The 27604-nt window shown below is 41.7% G+C and overlaps 2 protein-coding genes across 37 annotated transcripts in view; both read left to right on the top strand.

The window, feature by feature from the left end:
• SPO11 (SPO11 initiator of meiotic double strand breaks) overlaps window positions 1–14193 on the top strand; it is a 28245-nt gene extending 14052 nt beyond the window's left edge. For 4 of the 26 annotated variants that reach the window (XM_085519788.1, XM_085519789.1, XM_085519779.1 and 1 more), the window contains 16 exons: window positions 815–936; window positions 1742–2369; window positions 4569–6931; window positions 7638–7770; window positions 9385–9498; window positions 9967–10055; window positions 10180–10246; window positions 10467–10575; window positions 11161–11247; window positions 11574–11610; window positions 11831–11940; window positions 12463–12562; window positions 12722–12759; window positions 13070–13146; window positions 13365–13476; window positions 13658–14193. In XM_085519788.1, coding sequence (XP_085375914.1) covers window positions 6817–6931; window positions 7638–7770; window positions 9385–9498; window positions 9967–10055; window positions 10180–10246; window positions 10467–10575; window positions 11161–11247; window positions 11574–11610; window positions 11831–11940; window positions 12463–12562; window positions 12722–12759; window positions 13070–13146; window positions 13365–13476; window positions 13658–13777 — 1308 coding nt within the window. In that variant the 5' untranslated portion in view covers window positions 815–936; window positions 1742–2369; window positions 4569–6816 and the 3' untranslated portion in view covers window positions 13778–14193. Of the gene's footprint in view, window positions 1–814; window positions 937–1741; window positions 2370–4568; window positions 7343–7373; window positions 7771–9384; window positions 9499–9966; window positions 10056–10179; window positions 10576–11160; window positions 11248–11573; window positions 11611–11830; window positions 11941–12462; window positions 12563–12721; window positions 12760–13069; window positions 13147–13364; window positions 13477–13657 lie in introns of those variants that run through there. The other 22 variants (XM_085519790.1, XM_085519785.1, XM_085519784.1 and 19 more) reach the window with 18 other exon arrangements.
• A 205-nt stretch (window positions 14194–14398) lies between these two features.
• RAE1 (ribonucleic acid export 1) lies at window positions 14399–25942 on the top strand. Of its 11 annotated transcripts, none has more exons than XR_014935821.1 (16): window positions 14399–14700; window positions 14847–14943; window positions 15085–15189; window positions 15802–15894; window positions 16802–16888; window positions 17104–17190; window positions 17407–17478; window positions 17988–18095; window positions 18997–19103; window positions 19185–19260; window positions 19780–19974; window positions 20509–20594; window positions 21835–22262; window positions 22695–22766; window positions 23483–23562; window positions 25701–25942. XR_014935821.1 is itself a non-coding variant. In XM_085519801.1 (13 exons), coding segments are annotated over exons 2-13 (1107 nt in total). In that variant the 5' UTR covers window positions 14399–14466; window positions 14847–14853; the 3' UTR covers window positions 21152–21824. The 11 variants fall into 11 exon arrangements, 3 of the variants coding, with proteins under 3 accessions (XP_085375927.1, XP_015737287.1, XP_015737286.1); XR_014935822.1 differs by having other exon boundaries at window positions 23407–23562; XR_014935823.1 differs by lacking the exon at window positions 23483–23562 and having other exon boundaries at window positions 14399–14466.
• Window positions 25943–27604: the final 1662 nt, after the last annotated feature.

Genomic DNA, 27604 nt, shown 5'->3' with positions numbered 1-27604 from the left:
ACTTTTTTTCCAGAGTAAGTGTGACATGAAAGGCTTTGGGCAGTAACCTTGTAACACACTGCTGGACCAGAATTAAACTCCGCTTATTATTTTTTGCAGGACTCCCTAGGGAGTTTTGCCACAGCCTTTTCTCTCTCCAGAGAGACAATACCAACTCGTCCTCATGGCCATCCGTTCTGTCAGCCCAAGCAGACAGACAGATTCCCATCAGTTCCCATGGGCAGACCCACGATTCCCAGAAAACCTCCCTCTAGCACAGCACTTCTTAGAAGAGCAGGAATTGCTTCCAAATGCCAGCAGTGCCTGCCGCAGTGTCAGCAGAGGCTCTCACTGCCTGCACAGAACTGCAGAGATTTGGGTCCTTCCCAACGGCCAGTGTGGTCTGGTGGCCTTCCTTGTGTCAATTACTCCAACAAGTATTTTATTGCTAAGATGTTGGTGTGAGTTTGACTGTTAATTTCCCCATGGTAACCAATTTTCTTTGTTTGTTGGCAAAAAATGCCTGCTTATAGAAAATGCCATATTTCTTTAGTAGACTCACTAACATACAAATGAATGCCATTATATGTTCATAAATATATATTATGATAAACCTTTTGATACATATTTTATGATCTTTATGATCAAGAGTCCTTGAAAAGCTATTTAAGGAGAAAATTATTTTAACAACTGTAAGACTTATCAACTTGTTCTCCTACTTACTCTCCCTTCATTTAACAATTCAATACCATTAGTTGTTGAATGCAGTTTCTGGAGGTAAGCTTGAATTTCAACCAACTGAGTTTTTAGAGGATATGTGTATTTTTTTCTATAGGACTTAACTGGTTTTTAACAGAACAAAGGAGGATATGCAGAAAAATAGTGAAATAATAATATATGAACGCTGCTCCAGATGTTTAGAAAGGAACTGTCTGGTAAAGCAACAGGTTGTTGCAGGTGCGTGGAACTGCCGTGTGTTTCTAACAGTGTGCATGATGTTATCATGAGTGATGACTGAGATGTGAGATCTGTCAATCAGAGTCTTCAATTAATGTGTTTGTTAATGTTTTGTTCACTGATTTGATTAAGGATGTTTTTAATTATTGACTTAAGCTGATGCAACATCCTGTGATGAACACAGCCTTGCAGATGTAGAGATGTTCTTAGCATGTAAGCGATTGTAGTATGAGCATGTGTTATGTTAGGAAATTCAGTGATGAGTGTTAGTCAATTTCATAAGGACCTGATTGGAAGTTCCCTGTCTGCTTTACCATTTGGCCATGCTATATATCTGACATTAAGTGTTATCCTGTAATAAGAAAATGAAATGAACAAGCAAAAACAAAGCCCTTTTCCATCTCACTATAGATATTCATGGACACTGTGCATCTATCTGTGCAGGAGGACTAACCACAATAGCTATTTCTGAATAAACTGTTCCATAATAGTTCCCTGTTGATATTCTAGTCTGGAAAAGTCACGGGTCAGATGGGAAGCTGTTGCAGAATAGCTTGTTCTGCAATAGCAATTCCAGTCAATTTTCCAGTGCAAAAAAGCTTTCAGTCCTTTGCTCCAAACTCCTGTTTGTGCCAGAAGATTTTGTCTTCAGAGGGTAGTATAAATTTGTTCTATTCTATTCTTTAAGCACTGAACACCCCTTGGGATCAGCCAGGGAGAATTTTATATTGTAGGAATTTGTGTTTATGTGCACAGATTCTGTAATTCATTAATGAAACTTTGAATTCATACCTTCTTCTAACAGTGATCTGGATACCTTTTTGGCTGCAGGGCATCCTCATGGCTCTTCTGGCTCAGCACTTCCCAGAGCCTGGTCCCAAAACAAGGCATAAAGCAGCCTGGAAGAAGATCCCCCAAGCCAGGCTCAGGATGGTTGTGGTTTTCATTGCCAGCAGCAGTGAATCAAAGCAAAACAAAGCAAAATGTCCTACCTTCTTCCATGCCCAAATCCAGAAGATGGCCTACAGCAGCAGCATCCAGCTGGCACATTGGAGCTTTCCTGCAGTAGAGAGAAAAGAATGGACTACAACTGAATGGTACACAGAAAGAGACTTCACACAGCTGTGGAAGGGCTACAAATGTATCTGAGGAAAAGGTGCAGAGAAGTCTTCAGAGAAGGCCAAGTGAATCTTACTGCATCCGGAACTGCTCACATGACAGCCTGGTATGGCATGATTTGTTTTGATTCCTGTGTGTGTTTGAATCATGTTTTCACCTCTGTTCCAGTGAAAAAAGCAAACAAACAGAACCCAGCAAACCACCACAGCTGTGCTGTTTGATATTTGACGTATTCTGTACTGAGCCTCAGGACCCTCTGAAGCAAAGGCTGTTTCTTGTCCAAGTTGCATCACGGTGCCGCTGGCATTTTTGTGGTATGGACCAATTAATATTAGTAACCTAAATTAAAATCTCCAAATGCATTTTGAATAGTGACATGGAGCTGATTTTAATCTAGGCTTTCAAAAATGAAGCAGGAGTGCGTTAATCACCTGCCCCTCCCTTCTCATTATTCATATGGCCCACAGTCCTCAGTGTCAGAACAGGCTCCTACATCAACCTCTTACTTCACTTTCCCCAGGCATTATTAGTTAATCACAAAGGTCTGAAGTCCATCCTGAGTTTTACCTGTTGGCATAAATCTGAGGCCACGGCAGCAGCGGTGCAGCTTTCACATAAATGAAAGAACAGATTTTGGCACAAGTATTTTTAATGTACAGCAGCTGGCAATTTTGGGTTTAAGGAGCAAAATCACACCTGAGTTCTCATGTGCTCGAGAACTTTGCCAACAAAAGGGGAATAAAACATAAACAAGATGTTTTACCTTTTCCTAATCCAGAGGAAATGGTGCAGCTGTTTCCAAGAATATATTCTATTGACCGTTATGTTCACGCTGTCACATCAACATTGGAACAGAAGACATTCTTGCTTTCCAGTTACGTTTGAACACAAATGTCTTTCATTTGTTTGTTTCAACATATTTTCCCTTTAACACATTTTTTTGATCATCAGAATTTTTCCTAATAACGTGTTTATTCAATGTTCAGTTAAACCAGATTTGGAATTTTACAAGTATATAAATGTTTACAAATCAATCCATTAAATGCACTTGCTACTTTGATGGGATGACCCGTAGCTACCTGAAAGCTACCGCTGTTGGCAGTGGGTTTGTCAGAGCCCAGCTGCTCAGACAGTAAGGGTGGCTGTTGCTGGGGGCTGCAAGGAGGGTGGAGGGAGCTGTCAGCCCCCCTCTAGCCCCCTCTCCATTCAGCTCTTGTTATCTCTTTAGCTGACACATGGACACTTCAACCCAAATTCTCATTTTAATCCTAGTAGTGGAGAACATGATAATAGGTAAATGTTATGCATTAATAGTAAGAAGTAGACAGGTTTTCAATGCAGAAGGTGGTGCCATTTCATTCCCTGATTCTCTTATAGTTCAGCACTCATGGGATTTTGATACAGAAGGCAACGGATGAAGAGTTTAATGTTTATATTTGTTACTTGTATGTGAAGGACTGGTGGGTTATTCAACAACAAGGCAGGCTTTGTGTTTTATTTCCAGCTGAGTCACTTCCACAGAGGTTTGGATGTTTCAAAATATCTTCTCACTTTATATTCCCTCCTGACAGGCTCTTCAAAAGAATAATAACAGCAGTAGAATGCCCAAGTTCCCATTATAAAATCTTATTCTTATTTTCATGCAACTTTTGCAAGACCTAAAGCTGCTGCAGCTGATTTCCTTTTAAATTAATTTGCTTTTATTTTTACAGTTTGCAGTTACATCCTTGCAGCAGTCTATTTTAGAGCAGTTTGGAGACCAGTGAAGGATTGAAATATGGTGGTTATGATAGTACTATTGGAGCTCAAACTTCTCAGCGCATAAAGTTTGTCTATTTGAATGCTCAGACAGAATTCTATTTGCAGCTTAATTATCGTCACTGAACTTCTGATGGCATTTATGCTGAATTGGGAAAAGGCATTCTTTTCTTTAGTTCACTTGGTGTTTCTTTGTCTCAGATAAACGTCCTGCTGCCTAAAATAAATTATTGCTCCTAAAAGCACAAGAAAATGTTGGATCCTTGTAATAGAAGTGAGATGAAAATCACTTTTCCTTTTTAAGAAAGGCCTGCTAGAATTTGCTTCTGAAAAACTAAACAAGAAGAGAAGGTAGTAAAAAAACTTGCTCTCATGGTGGTTTGGTTCTCTGCAGAACAGATTGCTGCAGGTGTTTCTCCCTCCATAGCTAAGTGAAACGAAAACGTCTACGTTCTTCTTTTTCTTTTTCTTTTTCTTTTTCTTTTTCTTTTTCTTTTTCTTTTTCTTTTTCTTTTTCTTTTTCTTTTTCTTTTTCTTTTTCTTTTTCTTTTTCTTTTTCTTTTTCTTTTTCTTTTTCTTTTTCTTCTTCTTTTTCTTTTTCTTTTTCCTTTTCTTTTTCCTTTTCTTTTTCTTTTCCTTCTTTTTTTTCTTCAAAACCCAAACATATTAGTTGGAAGGGGCAATTGCATTTGAGGTTGTTTGCTGTTAGCAGAGAATGACTCTTCATCTCTCTTTTATTTCCCTTTTTCCTTCAGGCTCTGCTCATTAGAAAAGGATTGGTAGCATTTAGTGTAACTGGCAGGTGATAGATCTGGCTCCTGTTACATCCTAACATTGCACAGTAAAATCTGCTGGCTCACAAGGTGTCCGTCCTTCCAGCAATTGTTCAGACTGTGGCCAAGGGAGGCAGCAAGAGACTGAAGCTTGCTGGAACACAGTAGGCACACTCCCAGCAAGCTCTTCAATGGCCGGTAGGGATTTTGTTTTTCCTGCTCTTGCTTTGGTGTTTAAGCTTCCGTCTATGTCCTCAGCACTCTTCACTGGTCCAAACACTTCTGCTTGTCCTGAATCACTGCAATTTGGAGAAGTTTGTTTTAGGCATGAGTGAGATACTGGATTTCCCATGCTAGCTGATGCCAACTCAAAACAAACCTTTCAGATTCACTGGTCTGCCAGCCAGTCCACTAAAAGAGGTAAGAAATGCATTCCACTGCAGTTGTGTGAGCTGAATGCAGGAGACGAACTGCACATAAAAAGAGAAGCATCTTTTGATAAGACATTCAACAAAGGAAAGGAAATAACATACATTTATTCTATCGATGCAGTGATTTATATAGGAAAAGTCAGTATTAGGCAGTTTAATATCTTGGCACTAAGATACATGCACATTTTTGCTCTGTGTTGCTCTTTTATCTGTAGCATGTAATGACTACAACAGTTTTTGATCCAGACAGGCTCTTCTGCAGTTACAGAACATTCTTGGAAGTCAGCATCAGGCATTTCATATAGACCATTTCATAGCAGAGCTCCCTTCACAAGAGTTCTGATAAGAGCACATACTCATGAAAGAAATAGGCAGTCTTACAGGAATTATCTATAACAGGCTGTCTTATAAAACAAATGGTTACTTACCTACCACACCTGTTTTACCAAAGCTGTGAAATCACACTGTAGAGCTTAACAGCTTCAAAGCAGCACTCTTCTGTGTGCCATCTGTGGTGCCCTCTACTGCACATCTTTGTAGAAGCAAGCCAAGTGCACACGCAGCTGCATTCCTCATGCTGCTCTTTTTCATGTCTGAACGTTTAATAGGGGTTTATGATTAGTTTCTCTGTTCCTTTTCCCTCTAACCCACATAAAAATACATTCTGCATTTATAATTGACATGCTTTAAAAAGAAAAATAATTGAGGAGAGCTTATAGAGTGAAAATGAATAATTAAATAGGGCTTTCAGAAATAGACCTGCTAGTTCTGGTTGTTGTTCATTAGTTAACCTGGGTACTAGTTTATTTGTTTTCATGTACATACGTATTTATATACATATATTTAGTTTCTTTTCTGGTAATTCTGATGTAAGTACTGAGAATCTCCATCCTGCTTTTTTTCTAGTTGCTGTTTGCTGCTATAAGGAAGGAACAAGTCATTAGATTATCTTCTCTTGTGTTGATATGTATCGTTTTATTTGCTTTTCTTTCCTAGGAGCAGGTTATGTGTTGTCAGCTCTACATCAAACAAAAATCTGTTGATTTTTGATGTTGAATTGTTGGAAAGAACTACAGTTTTTACATAAATATTTCCGGAGTGATCTCAAGGTACCTAAAGGCCAAAAGACTCAACATGAAAGAACTGAACATTTCAATTTATGATTTCCCCTTTCTTCTGCTTGCCTCTGCTAACTGAAGCACCTTGTGTTCATATCTGAAGAGCCTGGGGCTTTCCTCAGATAAATCAATTCATGATTCTTTTAATTACCCACTCAGGATGGATTTGGACTGCTTGCTCTCGTGAGTACCAGAAAAGAAACTTTATAGGCAGCAGCTAAAGGAGCAGCAACATAAGCCTGCTGTCTCCAAGGTTTTATGCCCTGTGTCGTCTACCTGGCTAACAACAAGCCTAAGCATGGTGACTTTTGAAGTGCTGCTGGCAGTGATTTAGACACAGCACAGCTTCCACTGTTACTGCCTGCTGTGCACAAAAGGCAGTGTTATCAGCACTGAGCTCACTAGTATTTTCTCTGGAAAGGACAAGCCTTGAAGATATTTCTATCCTGAGCAAGTACTAATGTTCACAGAATGACTGCTTTCAGTCAGTCAATTGCTATGACGCAGTTAGGAGTTTAAAACAGTCCTTGGCCTATCACAGCTGCAGAGGTAAGGGCTGTGTAAATCCACAGACATGGATTTTCATCACAGCAGAGCTGCAGTGAGGGGACCTGAACTCTGTACAGGGCAGGAGGAGCATCCCGGGCATTGAATCACATCTGCTTTTCCACTGAGCAGAAGATGGGCACACAGTGCTCTGCTGTCCTGCCCCCCCCAGAAGGACGGCATGTTCTCTTGGAGCTCATGATGTCTTCCCAATTTCTGGCAGGAAAGAGGCAAATATCCAAGAAAAGTGGTACGAAACACACCAAGATAATAAAGACACGTGGGGTTTCCTTTCAGATTCACAGTTTAGCTGTGTATCGTCTGTTCTGAAGTGATGCCCTGTGGCTGAGGGTTCCACGTGAATCACACATGGCCCATTTCAGCCAAATGCAGCATTTTTTTCCTTAAAGCTCAGCTTCCTTGGAAGCCAGCAACTCATGGCTCGTAGGACTGCAGGTTGAATATTTGTTCTGAACGTGAGTTTTTAATGGCGCATTGAGAAGAATATGATGGTGAGCCATGCCGCCATTTTGTAATCGATCATTTCACTGGTCTCAGTGCTCGTGGGGATCTTGGGTGCTGCAGAGCTTTGCTTAAACAGCTGCTGAGGTACAGAAACCACAGAGATGGATGGGGATTTGGGCTTCAGTTGGTGATGCAGGTATTCAGTCCAGTGGTCAGTGGGGCTGTAGGTCAAAGGGGCTGTAGGTCAATGGGGCTGTAGGTCAATATGGGGCTGTAGGTCTATGGGGCTGTCTGTGGGGCAGGGCGGGAAAGGCCGCGGCCTTGGAAAGGGCGGGAAAAGCCCTCGGTCAGTCAGGAAAAGCCGTTCTTCAGCTCAGGATCCTGCAGCAAATCTCTGCTTTCCCTGCATGATACCCACACAGGTTCCATTTGGAGAATGAGCTTTACCTCCCAAAATACCCTTTTCTAATCTGGAAGTCTCTTTAAAACAGCTTCAACCCTTCTGAGGAGGTTGGGTGGGTGTGCATTGCCCACCATGGAGGAGCGCGGTGCTGAGGTGCTGGCTGGGCATGAAGATGGCTCTGAGGAAACCAGAACATCAGCTCATGGCAGACACGTCCCAAGGTAACAGCTGGGAAATGATGCACTGTGCTCTGTCTGTGGTAGGAGTTAAGCTGGCAGTGCCTGTGCAATGGTAATGGGCTCGTGGCAAAGGGAAAAACATACTGTGCTGCAAAAACATGGCAGAGAACAGCCCTCACACCTCACACTGTCCCATCACAGATGAGTTTCCTCAGACTTCCAAGCAAGTTTGTAGGTACAGACAGCAGTGCAGAAAACAGTGATGACAAACACGTTGAGTATCATTAAGATACAACAGACAGCATCCTAGACATACCTTATTAGGGATATTAATCGTAATAGTATGACTTGGGCAGCCCGTGGTCTCTGTGGCAGGGTATGGGGAATGCGTGGTTCTAGTGCTCGGTTTGCAGCTCTGGGGTTTGGAGTGCATTGCTTTATCACAGTGCAGATACTCACTGGTAACTCTTTCTGTACAGTTATGTTATGGTTGCTTACTAACAGTGCTGGAAAATGAGTTTTATATGCTTACGAATGTTGAAGATAACTGCCTGTGCCATACAGAAGCTGGTGTCTGTTCACACTGTTAGAAATGAGGAGGCAAATGCTGTAAGGCAGTGGTGCCCTCAGCTCTGCCTCATAGAGAATGGGAATGTTGTTCTAGCAAAACAAGGAGTAAGTGCGAGTTACAAAGTGGAAGAAATGTATTCAGATGACAGAAGAGAGCTGCAGTGACACCTGGTTGTTTGGGGACACTCACTGCTAGGTTCAAATAATGGTTCTTACTGATTTTGTAACAGTAAGATAATTCATTCAAGTATGGTCTACACTACTTATCTGAGTGTGTTACTTAGTGACAAAATAGGTCTTTGCTGATACATCTTTGTGCTACTATAAGTTTTTCTTTGTTAGTTGTCTTTGGTTTTCTGCTCTTAAATCCCACCTATTATACTTACAGTGGTGTATAGCAGAGTTGTAATGGTAAGGACAGCTGAAATGTTGGTGTCAGATTGCTTATGAAAATAAAGAGCATCTGTCATAACACTCAGAGCAGCCTGAAGTTTGGATGTAATGCATCTGCTTGCAAGGTTACATGGTCTTTGTAGGTGAAAGATGCAGGTTCGGTTGAGACCAACCATTCGTATAATTAAAACCCTTAACAGTTTGTTTAGGGCAGCAGATCAAAAGGTTAACGTGCAGCGGTACAACAGGAAGTATTTGTTCTGTTGAACATTGTTTTAAATTTACAGCATTTAAAAACAACTTAGCACAAATCACAGCCAAGGCCAATATTACATCATTTGAAGTAAAACATTAATCATGAGTCAGAAACCAGCCAGCTGCTCTGAAAGCTCAGCTGGTGAAAAATCCAATGGTTTTAGGGTTGAATAGAAATGTACTTTTAATTGTGCTTTCAGTCATGAATCTGGAATGGAGAGTCAAATCTTACGTGGAAACTAAGGAGAGGGACATGCAAAAACAAAGGAGGTTTTGAAATGTATATGTATATATACATATATACGTATGTATCCCTGAAGCAGTTTCAAATTAAATGATTTCTGGAAGGAAAGGGAAAGATGATCAAAATGCAAAGTGGAACTACATTAAATCATATGAACTGCATAATTGTTTTATTATATTATTTTTTTGTTTCAGTTCTGAAGTTCTTGAAGCAATAGAAAATGTTGTTCTGGATGTGCTTGAAAGTTTGGCCAAAAAACAAGCCCCTGTTCTCACACTGGCTAATAGATCAGTTTGGAGGAATATAGAGTAAGTACCGTGTGTTTTGAAGTCTGGAGTGAAAGGGAGTGAAAGTGTAAGGGAGTGAAACATCGACTGCCGCTCTGTGCAGATAGGATGCATTGAAAAGGCAGTGAAAAGCAGCACTGCAGGATGGTGACTGCCGAGCGGCAGGGAGTTGCTGCTGCACTGGTTGCACTCTGCCACCCAAAGGATGCGAGGAGCAAAGAAAAGTTTAGAGGAACTTGATGTGGTTTTGTATATAATGATGGTTGTTTCACTGCCAGTGCTTTTAAAAAGTACTTACAGACTTCTAAAGTGGAAAAGGGTGCCAGAAAAGGCTGTCATACCTGAGGGCACTACAATGAAATGCTAAGAAAACACGATCTCCTTTGACTTTAGGAGAGGGCTCTCAGTCTGAATAATCTTGGATAGAATCATTTCATATCCTTACTCTGTAAGTTTACAGTTTTATTGCATTTGTTTGCTGTATGTCAGATTTAAAGATTCTGTAGGTCTACAAATGATACCACACTCTACTACAAAACAAATAAGAAGTGACTGCCCTGCAACAGCACCAAAATTTGGTAAGTTCCAAAGTTGAATTCACTATTTTAGTGTATGACACAAATATCAGTCAATGTAAATACAAATTTTTCAATGAGCATTTCTGAAGATTGACAAAAATAAATCTGTCGTGCATTTTTTCAGCTATGATGCTCAAAATACTGTCTATGATCTATAGGATGGTGCAGAGCAATTCTTATGCAACTAAAAGGTAACGTGATGTTTCTGTAATTTCAAATGCAGTTGTATTTTAAGAACATTACTGGGTGAGCAGTGTGGGATGCAAATCTTTCAGATAACAGATTTCTCTGTGTGAAATGCTTTATGGCCATTCGATTATCCATGCCCTCAGCTGAGTGTTACTCTGCATTCTCACAGCTTGATAGTGTTTTCAGTATTGTAATTAGAAATACACGTTTTTGTCTTGACAGAGACATATACTACTCAGATACGCTCCTGTTTGGTAGCCAGAGTGTTGTGGACAATTTAATCAATGAAATCTCTTGCATGCTCCAGATACCTCGGAGATTTCTGCATGTAGTAAGTGGCTTCTGATAACTGTTTTTATTCTGTAATCATTTCCAAATTATATGGGTTGTGTGTAAAGCTGAATTATCAGTGAAACCAGATTAAGTTCTACCATAACGTTTGAAAGGTTCCTGTTTTCAGAGAAAATTCATACATTTTTCTTGCTTCCAAGAGTGGCACAAAGTGCTAACCAAAATCTCAGGGCCTTTTGCTATTACCTGGGAAGGCAGTGCTTCATCTGCAGAGTACAAGGCTTCTGCTTTGCATTTCATACTGGGATGATTTGCTAGCATGGGGTATAAATGGAAATTTCAAATCAGAGATAGAACCTTCTGAATGTCCTGCATCTCATGCTTTACAAGAACTCCTTAGTATGCACAAATGCAGTTGTTACTATAACTTATTGTAAATCTACCTTCATATACATGATGTCAACAGAATTGCTTTGCATCTTAAGAAGTTGATTGTCGCTGATAACTGCTTGTTACCAGTTCGAATGTTTTCCAGATTTTTCTTGGTTTGCCCATGCAGTACAGTAAAATAAAAGCACGTAATTTCCAATTTACTTTATGCAACTTACTATCTTTTTTTTTTCAGCTGTCTACATCTAAAGGTTTTGTTGCTGGTAATTTAAGTTACACTGAGGAAGATGGTACAAAAGTGAATTGTACCTGTGGTGCAACAGTATGTATTAAATAACAATAACAGTAATTAGGATAGATAGAATAGTTGCAGTTGGAAGGGACCTACATAGATCAACTACCTCTGTGTGATATCCTGTACTTCACGTAGCTCAGGTTGCTCCATACATTTATTAAACAGATCTGATACTAACCCTCCCCAGCTTCTCTAGTAGCAACAATACAGAAGAATATTATATTATATATTGTATATTAGGAGATGAATGGTTGCTTTAGGATGTAATGGTGTCCTTCATTACCTAATGTTGTTATTTCAAAACATATCATTTTATCTACCATTAATTATTGATTTTGTTTTTGTTGTTTTAGGCTGTTACTGTGCCATCTAACGTTCATGGAATTAAAAGTATCCTTTGAGCAGAAACTCTCAATGTGGACTGAAAAAATAAAGTAAAAACAAAGAATATTCCAAGTTAAACAATATTCTGGTAATTTTTCATCTGTCTCTTGGCTCCGAAATTGAGCCATGAGCTGCTTTTGGCTCCAGAATAAGTATTTTAGAACATTCAGACTGAAGTGATTGCTGTGACGGATTGTATTACATGCAGGTAGCCTTAACATAAAAGATTTGTATTCACATGCCAAATTTATATTAATTGTAGAAAAAGATGCAACTTTTCAGAGACTCCTGGATGATGAGTTCTGCATTAAACTGGCCCCGTGTATAATGATTACGGTATGCACTTTACATTTCATATTGCTCAGTTAGACACAAGAATTTACAAGATACCTCAGCATCATAACAGTGCTCAAACTTGGCCAAAAGGCAGTAATAAGATAGTGTGACTTACCATATTTATAATGTTATATTATGCTGGTAATGAAAATATGAAACTAATGTTGTAAAGACTCATTTCCTCCAGCCACCCTCTTAGAGCCTGGTAGTTCATCAGACCCATCTGGGTGCTGCAGAGTCACAGAAAGCCCCTGCTGTTGTCCTCCAGGATCCTAAACTTAGCAAGCCCAAGTGAAATCAAATTGTTCGGTTTTTAGATTTTATTAAAAGAGTTATGGAGCTTGCAGAATGAATTAATTCATCAGTTAATTATGTACTGGAGGGATGTGTGTATATCCACACCTACATGTTCTGGGACAAAGGTGTTCTGTTTGCATGTTTTAAATGGCAAATGTAAGCATATAAGTAGCCAGATGTTGTTTGAATTGACTTAAAACTGTCTGTTTTATTTTGATTCCTTAGGGAAGAGGTGTACCAGATCTTAATACACGACTTCTGGTCAGAAAGCTGTGGGATACATTTCAAATTCCTGTTTTCACCCTTGTGGATGCAGATCCACATGGTAAGTCTGTAGAGGTTCTGTAACATAAGAAGAAGTAAGATTTACCCTGATTCTCGTTTTGCACTGTTATGCCATAAAAGTGAATTGTTAATGCAGTCTTCATAAGCATTCTCAGTGTGAAGATAACAGATACCTGACAATTGGTATTCTTGAATGCAGGTGTGGAAATAATGTGTATCTACAAATACGGATCTGTGGTGAGTATCATTTTCCATTCAAATATATTGATCTGTAGTTCAGCCTTGAAGTTCGGATGCATGATGAGTCAGAATGGTTACAACCTCTTTGTATTTTCTTTGAACACAGGCACCATTTTTAGGTCTTGTGTATCTGCAAAAAGAGCTTATCCATGTGACAAAGGAAACTGGATAACAATGTCAGGTGTTTCATTTGACTGTATCTCAGTTTCTTAATGCTACACAGGCAGTTTTCAGGAAATCCAAATAGATTTCTCAAAGGGTTTAACTTAAAGTCTCTGAATGTTACAGTTGGCTTTTCTTATTCTAGTCGATGTCTTTTGAGGCTCACCAGCTCACTGTTCCATGCATAAAGTGGCTTGGTCTCCTTCCATCCGATATCAAGAGGTCAGTTATTTCCCCAAAGGAATGAAAGTCTTCTCTTACAGTAAATAAAATCTGACTAAATCCATCAACTAAAGCAACAGCAACAAACCCAGCACCCAACACTGAAATCCAATATTCTTTTCTCTTTTTATCCATTATTCTGGCTTATAAAGAAGTCACTTGGAATCGGTATTTCTGTGGTATGTGAGAAAATGTAGTAACTTTATTTACCCTTTCAGATTAAATATACGGGAAGATGTCCTGATCCCATTTACAAAGCAAGATCAAAATAAGTTAGCAAGTCTACAGAAGAGACCTTACATTGCTTGTCAGCCAGTGTGGAAGAAAGAAGTATGTACAAACCTATTGTTTCCTATTTCTTACCCTCCCCAGAACAAATCCGATCACCTGCATCACCTGCAGCCCTGTTCCTTCCTATAAACTCTCAGCATAGCAGGAAGGTTTTGCAGCAGAGTCTGGGTCTGTTGCAGCATCACCCATTAATCAGATCCTTTTTCTTTTCTTCTTTTAGCTGGAAATTATGGCAGCATCTCAAATGAAGGCAGAAATCCAAGTCCTGGCTTCTCTTTCATCAGATTATCTTTCCAGAGTGTATTTACCAAACAAGTTGCAGTTCTGTGGGTGGATCTGAATGCCTGTTTGCATATGAGCTGTTTTTCTTCGTATTGATTTGTTTTCTTGATTACTCTTAGAGAAAAACAGAGACACAAAGGAGCGTGTATCAGCATCTTGCTCAGCTTGTTCTTGTACCATGATTAGTGTTGTCTCTTCTTTCTATTTCAAGCCGTAAAAGGAATCACAGCTCTGTTACACTTTGTTCCACTCTGTGCCTTCTGCGCTGCAGTGACCCTTAAAGCAGCACCACGGCCACAGCAGGACACTGAAACGTGTTAGTTCCACCCAGGGGATGCTGTTATAAATGGCAGTTCAGATTGTTATAAATGGCAGTTCAGGTTGTATTAAAGAATTGTTTTCTTCTCTGTCTTAAAGCAAAGCGATGCTGTGTACGCCTTCCAACATCTGCAAAGTAAAGGACTTTGATAGCAACGTATTGTAAGCAGCTCCTTACAATAATCGATCCGCAGCCAAAACTGATGCTCGTATTTACAGCAGCCTTCTCCCTCCCTCTGCACCAGCCCTCAATTAAAGTTGCAGCATTAATTAGCAGCGCTATGGGAGCCACCCAGCTCCAAAGGCCCCTCCCCTGCTGCCAGTGCGCCTGCGCCGCCCTCGCTGCTCCTGGCGCCTGCGCAGAGCGGTGCGGCCTGCCCCGTGCTCAGCGCTCTGCCGGGCCGCGTTCCGGGCTGTGTCCGCCGTGCGGTGAGTGCTGGGCCGGGTTGGGGCCGGGCGGTGCCCGGAGCCCTCGAGCAGCCTCAGCTCTCGAGCAGCCTCAGCTCTCGTGCCCGCGGCCGGTTCCGCTGAGCTCCCAAACGGTCTCGCCCCGCGCCGGCCCCGTTACCGGCCGTGTGCGCTGCCGGCAGCGGAGCCGAGCGGATCCCGCGGCATGGCGCTGCTCCGCCTGCCCGCCGTGTTGGCCTCCTCGTCCAGCGGCCCGTACGCGCAGAGCGGCTGGGACCGAGCGGGGGGTGGGAGCCGTCAGCTCGGGGGGTCTGCTGGGAATACAGCGGGGTTTAACGGGGTCTCGGGATGTGGCACTTGGCACACACGCCGTTCTCACCGGGCCGCTTTCTTGTTCACAGAGCGAGGATGAGTCTGTTTGGATCCACCTCCGGGTTCGGTACCGGCGGTACCAGCATGTTCGGCAGCACGACTGCGGATAACCACAACCCAATGAAGGCGCGTGTGTGAGCCCCGTACCCTGTGTGCTGTGTTCATGTGTCACAGCGGTGCACCCCGACTCACCCCAGACAGGTAAAGGTTTCAGTGTCACAGTCCTCAAATGTGGCTAATTTTATGGTGTCTTTTGTTTTCTTACAGGATATTGAAGTAACATCTCCGCCCGATGACAGCATATCTTGTTTAGCGTTCAGTCCACCAACACTGCCGGGCAATTTCCTTATTGCAGGATCATGGGCAAATGATGTGAGTACCCACAGCTAGGCCTACGGATGGATAAAGTGAAAGCATCAGTGCCTTAAGTGCAAAATGTCCTTAAAGCTTATGTCATGGAGCTGAAAGTCTTCCTCTTCAAAGCTGTGTGTCTTAATGCCTTGGCATGACGTACTTTGACAGGGCAGCTTCAGCTGGGAGGTTGTGAGCTTGTGCTCATCATTCCTCTGCCTGTGGCTTTTAAGTTTCGGCTCAGAACACATAATCAGTATTTTTTCTGTTGGGTTTTTGTTATTTTGATTTTTTAGATTCATTGTCTTGTGTAATTAGACTAATTTACTTTGTCCAGTGGAAGAGCCACGAATGTAGATAAATCTTAGCAGGTTTGATGGGTTCATCTGAAAAAGATGAGGCTCTTATGGGCTTTCTGAAATTTCTATTGGGACTGAAGTATGTGTTCCCAACCAGCACAAAGAGAGAGAGCAGGACTGAAATGCAGGTGCAGGTTTTAACCATTCTGCTTGGTCTGGTGGCCTGCAATGACTTGCTCCTCGCTGACAGTTAAACATCTTCAAGATGAGAATTCTTTTAGCTTCATAGTCCTACATCTGTATGTTACATGTGTATATGTGTCTTCTGTTCCAGGTTCGCTGCTGGGAAGTTCAGGATAATGGACAGACGATTCCAAAGGCTCAGCAGATGCACACAGGGCCTGTACTAGATGGCTGCTGGAGTGATGTATGTTTCAGTTTAAAAATAAGCACTGACATTTAATCATAAGCCTAAATAAATTGGCAGGTATTTTCTGGAAACACGAGTGCCGTGTGTAGGTGTATCCCATGATTATTGTATAGATTTCTGTTACTGTAAATGTGTGCTGAGCGTACTCTAATAGAAGAGGATGAGATGGGCAGATAAGAAGGGTAAAAGCGTGTTTAAAAGTGGGAGTGTACTTAAAGCTAGGTATTAGCACAACTATATCTTTGGGCTTAAAAGAAAATTTGGAAAAGGCCTTGGATGGAGAACCTTAAATCTAAAGCTGCTGCTCTCTAAGCTGTTTCCATTGTGTGTTGTTTATATTTCACATTACAGAATGTGTTTTTGTGAAGATTTTGTCAACCCCGTGGCCTTCTGCCGAAGCCTGTTTGCAGCAAAGAGACACAGTCTCTGAAATGGGCTAGTGATGATTTGATTAGTGGAATGTGTAAAGGCTGTTATCGGTACTGCTGATGTAATGGTCCAGAGTACAACAGGAAAAAAAGGGGCCAAAATCAATTACCCTTCCCCCCTTCCTTTGAGGAGCTTTTAGCTAGATACTGAATATTTTTTTCTGTATATTGAAGCAAATAGTCACTGTGTGTTGGGGCTTTAACTTTGTTACCAATATATAGGTGTGAAGAAACAGCAGTGGGCAGACATGGAGGAATGTCTGTTTCCAAGCTGAAGGTGGCATTGTTAGATGTGCCACTGTTACACAAGTCGTAAAGACATTTGCATTTTGTTTCTTCTTTTCTCTTTTTGTTTCTCCTGTTTGTCTTGCAATGCCTGTATGTGTTACATTACTGTTATATTACTGGAAGAGAGTAAGGCATGACAATTTGCTGGCACAGTTATCACATCTCTTGGGCATTCTCCTGTTTTTCAGGATGGAAGTAAAGTATTTACTGCGTCCTGTGATAAAACTGCCAAAATGTGGGATCTCAACAGTAATCAGGCTATTCAGATTGCACAAGTAAGTCCCGAGCTGTTGTGTAGGTTTTTTCTTTTTTTATTAAAAGCTACCTTTGCTAGATAATATGCTGATATTTAGTGCTTCTAAAGTAGATAGTAATAGGGGAGAGATTTTCTGGAATGGTTTAAAAAGTGTAAATATATGTAAAAATATAGAGCATAAACAAGAAATGTGGGTTGTTGCCCCAGTGAATATTTTTCCTTTTTATTCTTCAGCACGATGCTCCTGTGAAGACCATCCATTGGATTAAAGCACCAAATTACAGCTGTGTGATGACAGGAAGCTGGGATAAAACTTTGAAGGTACAACTTTTACCCAAACAAGTGGGCGCAGAGTGTGCTAATGGTCTGTTTATGGCAGTATTTATCCGAGTGAAAATATTTTCTTAAGCACACTGATACAAGAACAGATCGATGTAGGAACCTCACTTCATAGAGAGTTGTAGTGTCTGACAAGAATGAAACAGCTTGGTACTACTTGCTCAACTCTGAGCCCCTGTTTTGTTTTCCTTCCTTCAGTTCTGGGATACCCGTTCACCAACACCTATGATGACACTGCAGCTCCCTGAAAGATGTTACTGTGCAGATGTGGTAAGCCACGATGTGTAGTAAACTACAGTCAGCTGGATGGCTGGGGGGGGAGTGAAGTGGCTGTGTCTGGGGCTTTTGTAGGTTCACACTGAGTTCTGTCTGTTAGTATTTGACCTCTGATATCAGTGATAACATTAATGTTACTCTGAAACTCTGGAAAGCAGATATTTGCATCATTCAAAGAAGGCTTAGTATGCTTGTAATATCCCAAAGGCAAGCCAGCAGTAGGACTGGCCTTCCTTTATTTGCAGATGAGGTTAAATACCACTGTTGGAATTTGCGTTGGAAGGCTCTTCTAATAATGAGGGGGTTTTGCTTTGGCTCTCAGTGGCGGAGGAGATTTGATTTGTTTTGTTGGAAGATCCACCTACAGGTGAACTCTTTTCTTCCCACCTCCCCAGAATGTCTGATGCTGTAAAGTTCTTCAGGGATTTCTGTGAAATAATGAGTTCTCTGTTGTGCTGTGAGCACAACTGCCTCTCTTCCAACCTGTTTCATAACTCATCTAGGTTCATCCTATGGCTGCCGTGGCCACTGCAGAAAGGGGTTTGATTGTTTATCAGTTAGAGAACCAACCATCTGAATTTAGAAGAATAGAATCACCTCTTAAACACCAGGTAAAGAGTTCTGTTTGATACGACTGTGTTTGTACAGATTGCTGAAATTATGTACTTGCTGTTCTCATTGTGAAGGTGGAGTCCTTTCCTTTGGTGTGGAACGTGTCCTACTTGAATGTTTATTTATGGTGGTATACTAATATCAATGGCCACCTCCTGCATCTTGGAGTCTGTTTGCTCCCTCTGATGGGGCTGCAGGGACTGAAAGGAGTTTCTTGGAACGCTCTTTGAGTTCAACAGAAGTGTCTGAAGCTACTGTATGTGGAGTATAAATAATGTCAGAAGCGTTCTTTATAGAAATAAGAAATGACAAAAGCCTTGCATTTTACATAAGAATCACAAAGTTATTGCTGCTGTACATAAATCTGTTTACCTGTATGCACAGCATTTAAATGGAGGTTTATTGTGTCCTACAGATCTGTTCTATGCGGGGCTTTTGTGAGAGGGTTTGGAAGATAGTTGCAGCACACTCAATAGCAGCCTCAGACTTTGTTTCTTTCTGGTTGTTTGAAACTTTGCAACTGGTTGTAGAATTTAAGTATGTTGATGGTATTTATTCCAAGAAGGTGGGACTGTTAATGTGTCATTAATATCAGGTGTTGCAGCACTGTAGAGATGGATATTAGTGAAGTCTCTTCAATCTAGATTGTCTAGACTTCATGTTTTAGAGTAGTTAACCAGTAGAATAGTTAAGTCTGAGGAAATTTCTGTTGCTGATCTTGGTAAGGGTTTACAGATGTAAATAATATCTCAATAGAATTTGACCTGTCTCTTGATCTTTTCTGCGTGCTTTACTCTGCATTGTTGTACGGAGCATTTTGCATCCCTGTGCAAAACAGCATTCAGAAAACCTGGCCCTCAAGTATCTATCTAAAATACTCTGTATCTTTCTCAAATTCAGCATCGCTGCGTTGCTATTTTTAAAGACAAAGTGAACAAACCTACTGGATTTGCCCTTGGAAGTATTGAAGGAAGGGTAGCAATTCATTATATCAACCCTCCAAATCCGTGAGTGTTGCTTGTTAAATCATTCTTAATATATTGCTCACTTTACAATGCAGAATGTAAAAAGAGATGTTTTTTTTTCAGTGCAAAAGATAATTTCACTTTCAAATGTCACCGCTCCAATGGAACAAACACATCAGCACCTCAGGATATCTATGCTGTAAGTACTGAGCTTATATCTCCAGGTCATTTGTGTAGGAAAACATAACTTCTTAATGTAAAACCTGCCATGAATTATGTGTTCTCCTTCAGCTTCAGGTAAAAGTTGTGTTAGACTCAGTGCTTAAAGCCCAGAGATTGTTGTGCATTGAGGAAAGGCAATTTTTTGCACTATCTTTAAAGTTGAAGTCAGATTAAATGTTCGTTTTATCCTTTTGGTGGAGATGGAACTTGTTAATCTTGCTGTTATTACTGATTTTGAGCCAATGCTCACTATATTGTGTAATGGCATTACCCACTTAATATCTCAGTGCTACAATAAAGATGCTTTCCTTGTTGTTCCAGTGTCTGGTTTCACAAATGTATCTGGTAAAACACTTGAAAAAAAATAAGAGGCATCTCTAGTTGCAAAAACCCTTTTCTCATATATTTACTCTTGGGATTCAGCATGTGTTTTGTTCCAGTCATCTGTGTATTTCTGTGCTGTCTTACATACATAATATTTTGTGTGACTCTGCAGGTAAATGGAATAGCATTCCATCCTGTCCATGGTACTCTTGCAACAGTGGGATCTGACGGTAGATTCAGCTTTTGGGATAAAGATGCACGAACAAAGCTAAAAACATCAGAACAACTTGACCAGCCAATATCTGCTTGTTGTTTTAACCACAATGGGAATATATTTGCTTATGCTTCCAGTTATGATTGGTCAAAGGTAAGAAGTTTAAACCCATATTCTCACTTGTACTTAAAGACTAAGATGATTATCCTATCGCACAAGGCTTTTACTGATCATTGTAGGTAGTGATAGAGACTTTCTAGTTTCATAAGCCTGCAAGAAAACTTGCAGTGGTCATAGTAGGCAGAAAAATGATGAATCCTAACACTGGAGCAGTGTGTTCTTTGGTATGGATTTAGGGTAAGAGTGGTTAAATGCTGTTATTTTGCAAATGTGGGTAAACAAAATGTAAGCAGTGTGGTTCAGAGATCATGCTGGTTGCTCACATGTTCTGCTGCTTGTGGTGCACGTTGCACACTCAGAAGTTCTCGCTAATCTTTGAAATCTGCTCCTCATGAAGATGAGTATTTTTTTCTTTCCATTAAGCTGTCACTGTGTTTATAAACACTCATAACAATGTTTCATTGTTAATACATTAAACTAATGGGATATTCATATTTTTATATTTTAAGATAACGTTGATATTGTCTCCATTGAATAGAGTAAATAGAACTGATTTTTCTTTTTTAGGGTCATGAATTTTATAATCCTCAAAAGAAAAACTACATTTTTCTGCGAAATGCAGCAGAAGAATTAAAGCCTCGGAATAAGAAGTAGTGAGTATGAGTCTGAGTTGTGTTACTCTCCTGTGTTTCCACCATCCATGCCTATACTCTGCCACTTGTGCCCTACTGCACCACAGTTCTGTGAAATCTGGATTGCTTTTAACAGGAGGTATCAGAATGATTTGTGTTGTGAATTGCTGGAGGACGTTTTTCAAGCTACATATTATGATGTGTTTGTATGTACTGGGGGAGAGGCTGTTGTTCATGTGACTCAAGCACTGTCTGTTCCAAAGCAATAATGAAATGGCAGCAAAATTTAAATCTTCATTGGTTATTCCTGCTTAGAAGCTCAGGCATATTTTTTTTTTTTAATTGGTACTAATTAAAGTATGTTAATTGTAATTGTAACTCCTGGAGGAGTTGTATTACATACTGTATTTTTTTGTAAGCACTTGCATTCCTTCATGTAGTTCTTCTCAAGGGAGGCTTGTTGTTAATTAAGGTGTAGGGATTGTTTCATTGGTTGATTTAAATGGCAGTTCTGCCTGCTGTCTGCTGGGAGGAAACTCCTTGCAAATAGTTTTCCTTTTTTTACTGACTTTGGTAGGTATGTATAGCAGTGACAAATTCAAGACAGAAGATGGATGGACACAAGTGCAAACTCTGTTTTCCTTTACTTTTACACTCCAGCAATGCACAAGACTTTTGAGCCAGCGATTCTCATTCTAGTCCAAAGGAGAAAATGCCAGTTGTGCCAAGCGGTGTATGTATAGTACAGTCATGTGAGCAATCCATTCCAAGTTTTGTTCTGTTTGTGACCGAACTAATGAGTGCAAAATACCCGTGGCCTACACTGCTTTAAAGCTGATGTTTTTTGAGAGTTAGTTTCTACATCTCCGTTAACACTTCTAGTCCCTTAACAGGGGTTTCTGGACTGAAAAAAGTGCTCATTTTTCTGTTAACTAGAGAATAGTGCTGGCGAGTTTCATCCCGATCAGAAACGCTGTGAAGCAGTCAGAGCAATGTGCGCCTCTTTCTGATCTGAATCTACCACCATGTACTTCTAACTATCCAGTTGTACACATGCCAAAGTTTCTTTCTAGAAGTGAATGCTTACTGTTCCCGTTCAACTCTTATTTGATAACAATAAAAATGGCGAGGGGATGCATGTATAAAAATACTTGTCATATTGTACAAACTCTGTAAAACTGTGTGTTGTGACATTTATGGTTATGGATTCATGCTATGTTTCCAATAAAATTTTTACGAAATGCTTTTTTATATCTTGTAGTTCTGTTATAAACACGTGGCCGAGTTGGTGCTGCTTCTGTGAGCAGCTTCATGTCCTCTCACTGCAACTTGCTTCTTCCCCAGCTGCATTATCTGCACATGGAATACATTTTGCAGCTGCTGTTTCATTATGAATCATGCCTGTGGTTTTGCCTCAGAGAATTAAGGGGAGTAACATTAAAGGCCTTTTGTGTTATGAGAGTGAATCGAGTTGCTATTGCAGCAGCCAGACACCTGACAATTGGTCTTTAGAATAAATGAGTCAGACTGCCTTCACAATCTCTAGCTTACTGGTCCTCTGACTTAAGACTCTGCCGTGTTCACCAGTCCTTGCTTGCTTTCTTGGTGTGTGTTTCCTACTTGGTGCATCTTGGAGGAAGCTCCATCCCAATGTTTAGAGGTGCTCTTTTCTGGGCTTTGTTTCTCAAGGTAAGTCTTTTCCTGCTACTCCTATGTTGATGTGATTTCAGTTTTCACATTCATGGGCTACTGGTTTTCTTTAAGATAGAAAGAAGTTCCCAACAGTTGCTTGAGTAGATCTCTATGTGTGTGTTTTGTTGTCGCTTGCTTTTCATCTGTTGCTTGTGCTGTAATCTTTGGTTGTTCCCACGTTCTTGCAGTCTTCCCAATCAGCTGAATGCCAGCAGGCAGCAGAGTCAAGGTTGTGTGTCTGATTGCTGATGGCAAGAAAATGAAAATAAATCCCGTGAGCAGAGCTCCCACTGGTGTAAATAGGGAAGGATGGAATGTATCATCTGCCTCTTGTTTAAAGATTGTGATTCTTTGTTTAAATACACAACAGCATGAACGAAGTTGAGAGAAAAACAGATTCATCCTTGTTTGGCATGTGCATTTCCACAGGTTCCAATGGAGTTGCACCTGTTTGAGAGGCTACTGAATCTGGCCAAATCATTTCCAATTTGTATTAGGAAGGTAAGTACTTATTCTTGTGTTAGAGTCAGCTCCTTTATCTCAGTGAGGATTCAGAATTATTTAGCCATTGTGTTAATCGTTCAGACTAATTTTAGAAGAGCATATTTTCCATTACGTTGCTGTGTGTGTTAGATATAGTCAACTGAGATGACAGATTCAAACTTCAAACTGATTTGTTCTCCATTGCCCAAAAGAACGTGTTGGCAGTTTATTCCTCCCCAGAATTCTTGTGGGGTTCTTTAGTGAAGTGCACACAGCTGTATCAGATCTGTCTCCTCTCAGCAGCGCTGCAGCAGAACACAATGAATAAAATAAATTCAGAAAGCAAATCCCTCATCAAACTTTCTATACTGACAGTTGCAGTAATGCATAAAATGCATGAAGTCATCTCAACTTGTTGCTGCGTATCTCCCTTTAAACCAGAAGGTGGCAGCGTTGGCAGGATGGTACGTGCTGCGTGCAGATGGGCTGTGCTGCCTTTGCAGTGCAACACTGCACTGCTGCAGCTGTGCTGGAATACAGCGTGCAGCGCACCTTCATTGCTTCTCATCTTTGTATTGGCTCATGCAGCTTTGAATTCTTATGTTTGTTTTAAAAGGAAAAAAGGCACAAAAAGTTAAAATGTATTTCTAATATCCAGCTATCTTCCCCAAATACTGACAGTGTGCAAGGACATACACAAGGCTGCAATGCTTTCATTTTAATTCAATTTTTAGAGGAGTCTACCTGTTATTGATCTGTAAAGGTAAACCAAGACCAAGAAAGCAGCCAGTCTGCTTCAGTGCAAAGCAAGCAGGTAAGTTCAGAGCTGTGTTACCCGCAAACAAACGCACTGCTTGGCTAAAATTTGAAATGCAGCGCCTTTGGATTTTCATTTTCAAAGCTAACAAGTGTGCAAGACAAAAGAGAGAAATGCTCTGAATTATGACATTTGAGTGCGATTTAAGATTGCTGCCTCATGTAGGTATCTTATCCCTGGGCATCATTAGAAACAAAGAGCAAAGAGGTCTGCATTGGCACAGTGTCATCACCTGCATCCCCAGCCTGCAGCAGGAGAGGAGCTGATGAGGGCAGGCACTTGGTGGCACCCCAGTACATCTGCGCTGCCCCACCTGGGTGCCACCTGATGCTGGGCTGGACTCAGGCTCACAGGTATCTGTTTCAGTTCCATCAGATGTTCCCTAACACACTGCAAACCTTTGGTTACTTGTGCTGTTTCCCTGCTCCTGAAATAGGGATAGTGCTCCTTTAGGTGAAGGAAATTCAAGACTTGCTCATAAGGCAGCAGGAGGTGGAGGCAGTGACATGGTGAGGGCTGTGTGCCTCTGGAACAGTTTCACATTAGTAGAGCAATCCCAAATGTTTGTGTTGCAGTGGTTCTGCGAGTACTTTCTGTTACAGTACATAAAAGATACAATACCTGCCAGCATGAGCTTTGTAAAGAGAAACCGTTTGCTTCTGTTGACTAATTATCCAGTGAATATATTCAGTTTGAAGAGGCACTTCAATAATTTAGCAGGCATGTGCCAGGTAATATAGGAGCTTTTGTCTTCCTGGTGGCACAGATCACATGTAACTCAATCTCTGGCTTTATGTATTCAAGGAAGTGTTTGGTGTAGCTCCTGTATCAAGTACCACTGAAAAGCAGGCCCAAATAAAAGATTAAGGTGATGCTCTTCGCTCTGAAATGGGACAGAACCCTTTGCTGTCCAGTGTATCTTTTGCAGGCAAGAACTGCTTTATAAATGTGAAATATGCCTATGCTAAGGTCCAATAATGAGCCTGTTACAATGTTAATTCATGGTCTAAATCAGCAGGGCTGCAGACAGTAATTAGTTGCTTATGCTTTGATGTTTAATTTATGGACCAGTTTCTATATGTGAAGAACAAGTTTACATTTGCTGAAAGTTGTCAGATGGCACCAGACAGTGCGTAGCATTTCAGATAAGCATTGGCTGGGTTCAAATGTCTTTCCACAAGGACACAGGAAAGGTGGGAAGCATCTGTTAAAAGAGAACAGCTTAGTTTAAGCAATTGCCTGTTAAGATACTGATGACGTTTCCCCATCCACAGTGATGGTGACTTGCTGTCCAGCTGGGTGCAGCAATGCAGTAAGCTTTGGCCTCCTGTGCCCTACAGCCCCTGCTGCTGTTCTGTGACAACGTGGTGGCTGAGGTTTTGGTTTTTGCACAAGGCCTTACAAGGTCATGTAGAAACTGGAATCGTTCTGCCCAAAGTTCAGGCCAGGTAACTGTGTTGGTTTTCTTTAAATACCTTTCTGGACTCCATGGATACAGTTTTTGTATCCAATATTGATATGTTGTTTTGATGTCTAGACAGTTCAATTGTGTTCATATCCTGGGCAGAGCCACTGCTCCGCAACGAATCTTTGCTGCCTGGTGTTTGTACAGGGTAGACATGGCAACTGGAAGGCTTTGAGAGTTCCTAACCACATCTCTAAAGAAGGTTAATTAGCCCTCATGCTGATCATCTGTTTGGTTTTGGTGTACAGCATTCTGCACTTGGCAGGTTCACTGCAGGCGTTAAATATCCTCCAAAAGTATCAGAGTTTGTTTGGAAGAGGAGTATCAGTGCTGTGCTGCATCTGAGCCTGATTTGAGGAAACCTGTAGAGGAAGTGATGGTGAGGGTACCAGTGAGCTGCGGGGAATCTCACTGCCACAGCTCATCTCTTCTCATGGCTGGGAGCAAAGCTCGTGCAGTAGCAGCACCCAGCAGCTGGGAGTGATTTTACCATCCAATGGACTTTGATTCCTGACTCTGCCTGTCAGCTCTGTGAAGTACGGGACTGGAAGAAGGGGGAAAAGAAGTAGCATGATCTGCATGCGTGCCATCAATGAAAGACAAAGCACAGCACTCCAAACTACAGAATGTCCGTATTCATGTGGTGTCCTGTTGTGCTCTTTCATTGCAGGTTACCTGCAGCATTAAATCACACCACTCTGGGTCCACCAGAGCTAATGGCCAGCCTGTGTGCCACAAGTGGAGCCAGCAAAGGATACAGAGCTTGCTCAGCATCCCCAGTTCTGAAATATTTCAGAACAGAAAACAATCCTATTGGAAGACTCCTACCAATGCAAAAGCCTATTCAAAGAGCATTGCTGATTAGGAGCATCCTCTATTCAAATATTTTATTAAAAGTAGCCTGAAAAGAAATAACCTGTATTTTTTAATTCTGGTTGCAGCAGCTCTGAATGCAGCAGTGGTCATGGTGTGTTCGGGGCATCAAAGCAGAAAATCAGACAAAGGGCCCAGATGCAGAATTTCCTGCTATAACCTAAACCAAATGCCACTGAACGCAGCTTCCCCCAAGGTCTCCCTGCAGCATCGCTGCTCACAGCCGAGCTGGTGGCCAGCATCCAGGCTGAGCATTAGTAAAACTAACAGACCAAACTGTTCCCACACTAAGTCCCTTGCTCTTGAGCTAACTGATTTAGCTGCTGAGCATCTGAAAGGCATGTTTCATCCACTGTTGCAATAGGCAGCGAGCGGGTATCCATGACAAAATCCAAGGGCAGTGCCCTGCAGCCACGAAAGCTTGGCTGAGCAGCAGCAGAAACTGAAAAAGGTCAGAGTTCCACAGTAGCACTGCTCCATTCTAAAAAAAACCCGTCGGTTTCTTATGAAACGAGGGACATTCTTTAATAGCTCTCAGATCAGATGTGTGCCATCATCCCAACACACTGCTCCCAAACAAAGGCGAAATGAACACGAGGATGGCACCACTGAGCTGCGCTGGCAGCTGCTCTGTCCATCCCTGCAAGAGAGGGACAAGAGCAGGGCAGGCTTTACAGCAAGCAAGGAACAAGGCTAGCTTTCCCCTGCAATGAGTTTGCTATGTGCTTCTCTTTGATCCTCTAGTGCTGTCAGGCACACAGCTCCCTCTGCCACCATTTGTTTCCCTTCCTTTAGACAGGGCCGTTTCTATGGCTCTGTACCTGTTTGATCTTACAGCTCCTTTGCTAAAGCTGCCAACAGTCTCCATGCGTGCGGTTTGGTGACCTGCGGCTGCTCCGTGTCGGGTGTGGGATACGCTGCTGCTGGAGCCCACTGGGAGGAGCCTTTGTGTATCAGTTCTGCGTCAGCCTCAAGGAGAAGATTAATGTGAGCAGAAGTATATGAGTGTAAATAAGAAATCAGTGAGCTCTCTTAACTGTGTTGAGTTACTGTGAAATTAGCTCTCGTGAAGCTACTCTTCGTTTCTTTCTCTTTTCCTACCCGCTGTGTTTGGGTAACATCTCAGGCTGTTTGTAATAGCTGCACCATGAGACAGGACATTTCATTTCCCGTCCTTGCAGTCTGTGGCAAAGCAGATGCACGCTGCCCCCAGCCCCCAATGCCAGAGGTACAATGGGATCCAGAGCGCGGATTTAATCCTCATTTCTCTCCTCTCTTCTGACTGTCGAGAGCTCCCATTGCTGTGTCTGTGAAAGAAGAGGAACTGGGACTCTTCCTGAGAGAGGTGGGGTGCAGTGAGGCGGAAAAGAGAACAGTGTGTGTGATGGTTTTTGTTCTGACGGGTGTGAGCATCGGGGGCTGAGATGCGTGTGGTGGCTTTTGAGGACTCAGAAGCTTTGCCTTCCTTGGGGCAGGAGTCCGTGTGCATGGCTGGAATCTGTGCCACCATTTGGAGCAGAGTGAAGCTCTGTTAAGGGCTGGTGACCGAATGCCAACTGGGTTGTTACTCACTGGGGTGGCCCAGAGAGCAGCTGAGATGCAGTTTGTGGGGGCAGCGATGCAGTGTCACAGAGGTGCAGCTCCCACTGCGTTCTGACCCCTGAGATGTGCCCTGGGCTGCGGGCTGTGCTGCTGGGGGGC

The sequence above is a fragment of the Coturnix japonica genome, chromosome 19 (genome assembly GCF_054131305.1).
Source record: "Coturnix japonica strain WE chromosome 19, WE-NBRP24, whole genome shotgun sequence".
NCBI classification, from domain to species: domain Eukaryota; kingdom Metazoa; phylum Chordata; class Aves; order Galliformes; family Phasianidae; genus Coturnix; species Coturnix japonica.
The sequence above is the reverse complement of the archived record's forward strand: the minus strand, read 5'-3'. Positions and strand labels throughout refer to the sequence as shown.

Bases quoted from the DNA above. Each gene is read 5' to 3' on its own strand.
- RAE1 (XM_015881801.3), top strand. From the start codon at position 14,651: ATGGCGCTGCTCCGCCTGCCCGCCGTGTTGGCCTCCTCGTCCAGCGGC. The intron at 17,191-17,406 runs GTACAACTTTTA...TCCTTCCTTCAG, and splicing joins GCTGGGATAAAACTTTGAAG to TTCTGGGATACCCGTTCACC. The intron at 19,261-19,779 runs GTAAGTACTGAG...GTGACTCTGCAG, and splicing joins CACCTCAGGATATCTATGCT to GTAAATGGAATAGCATTCCA.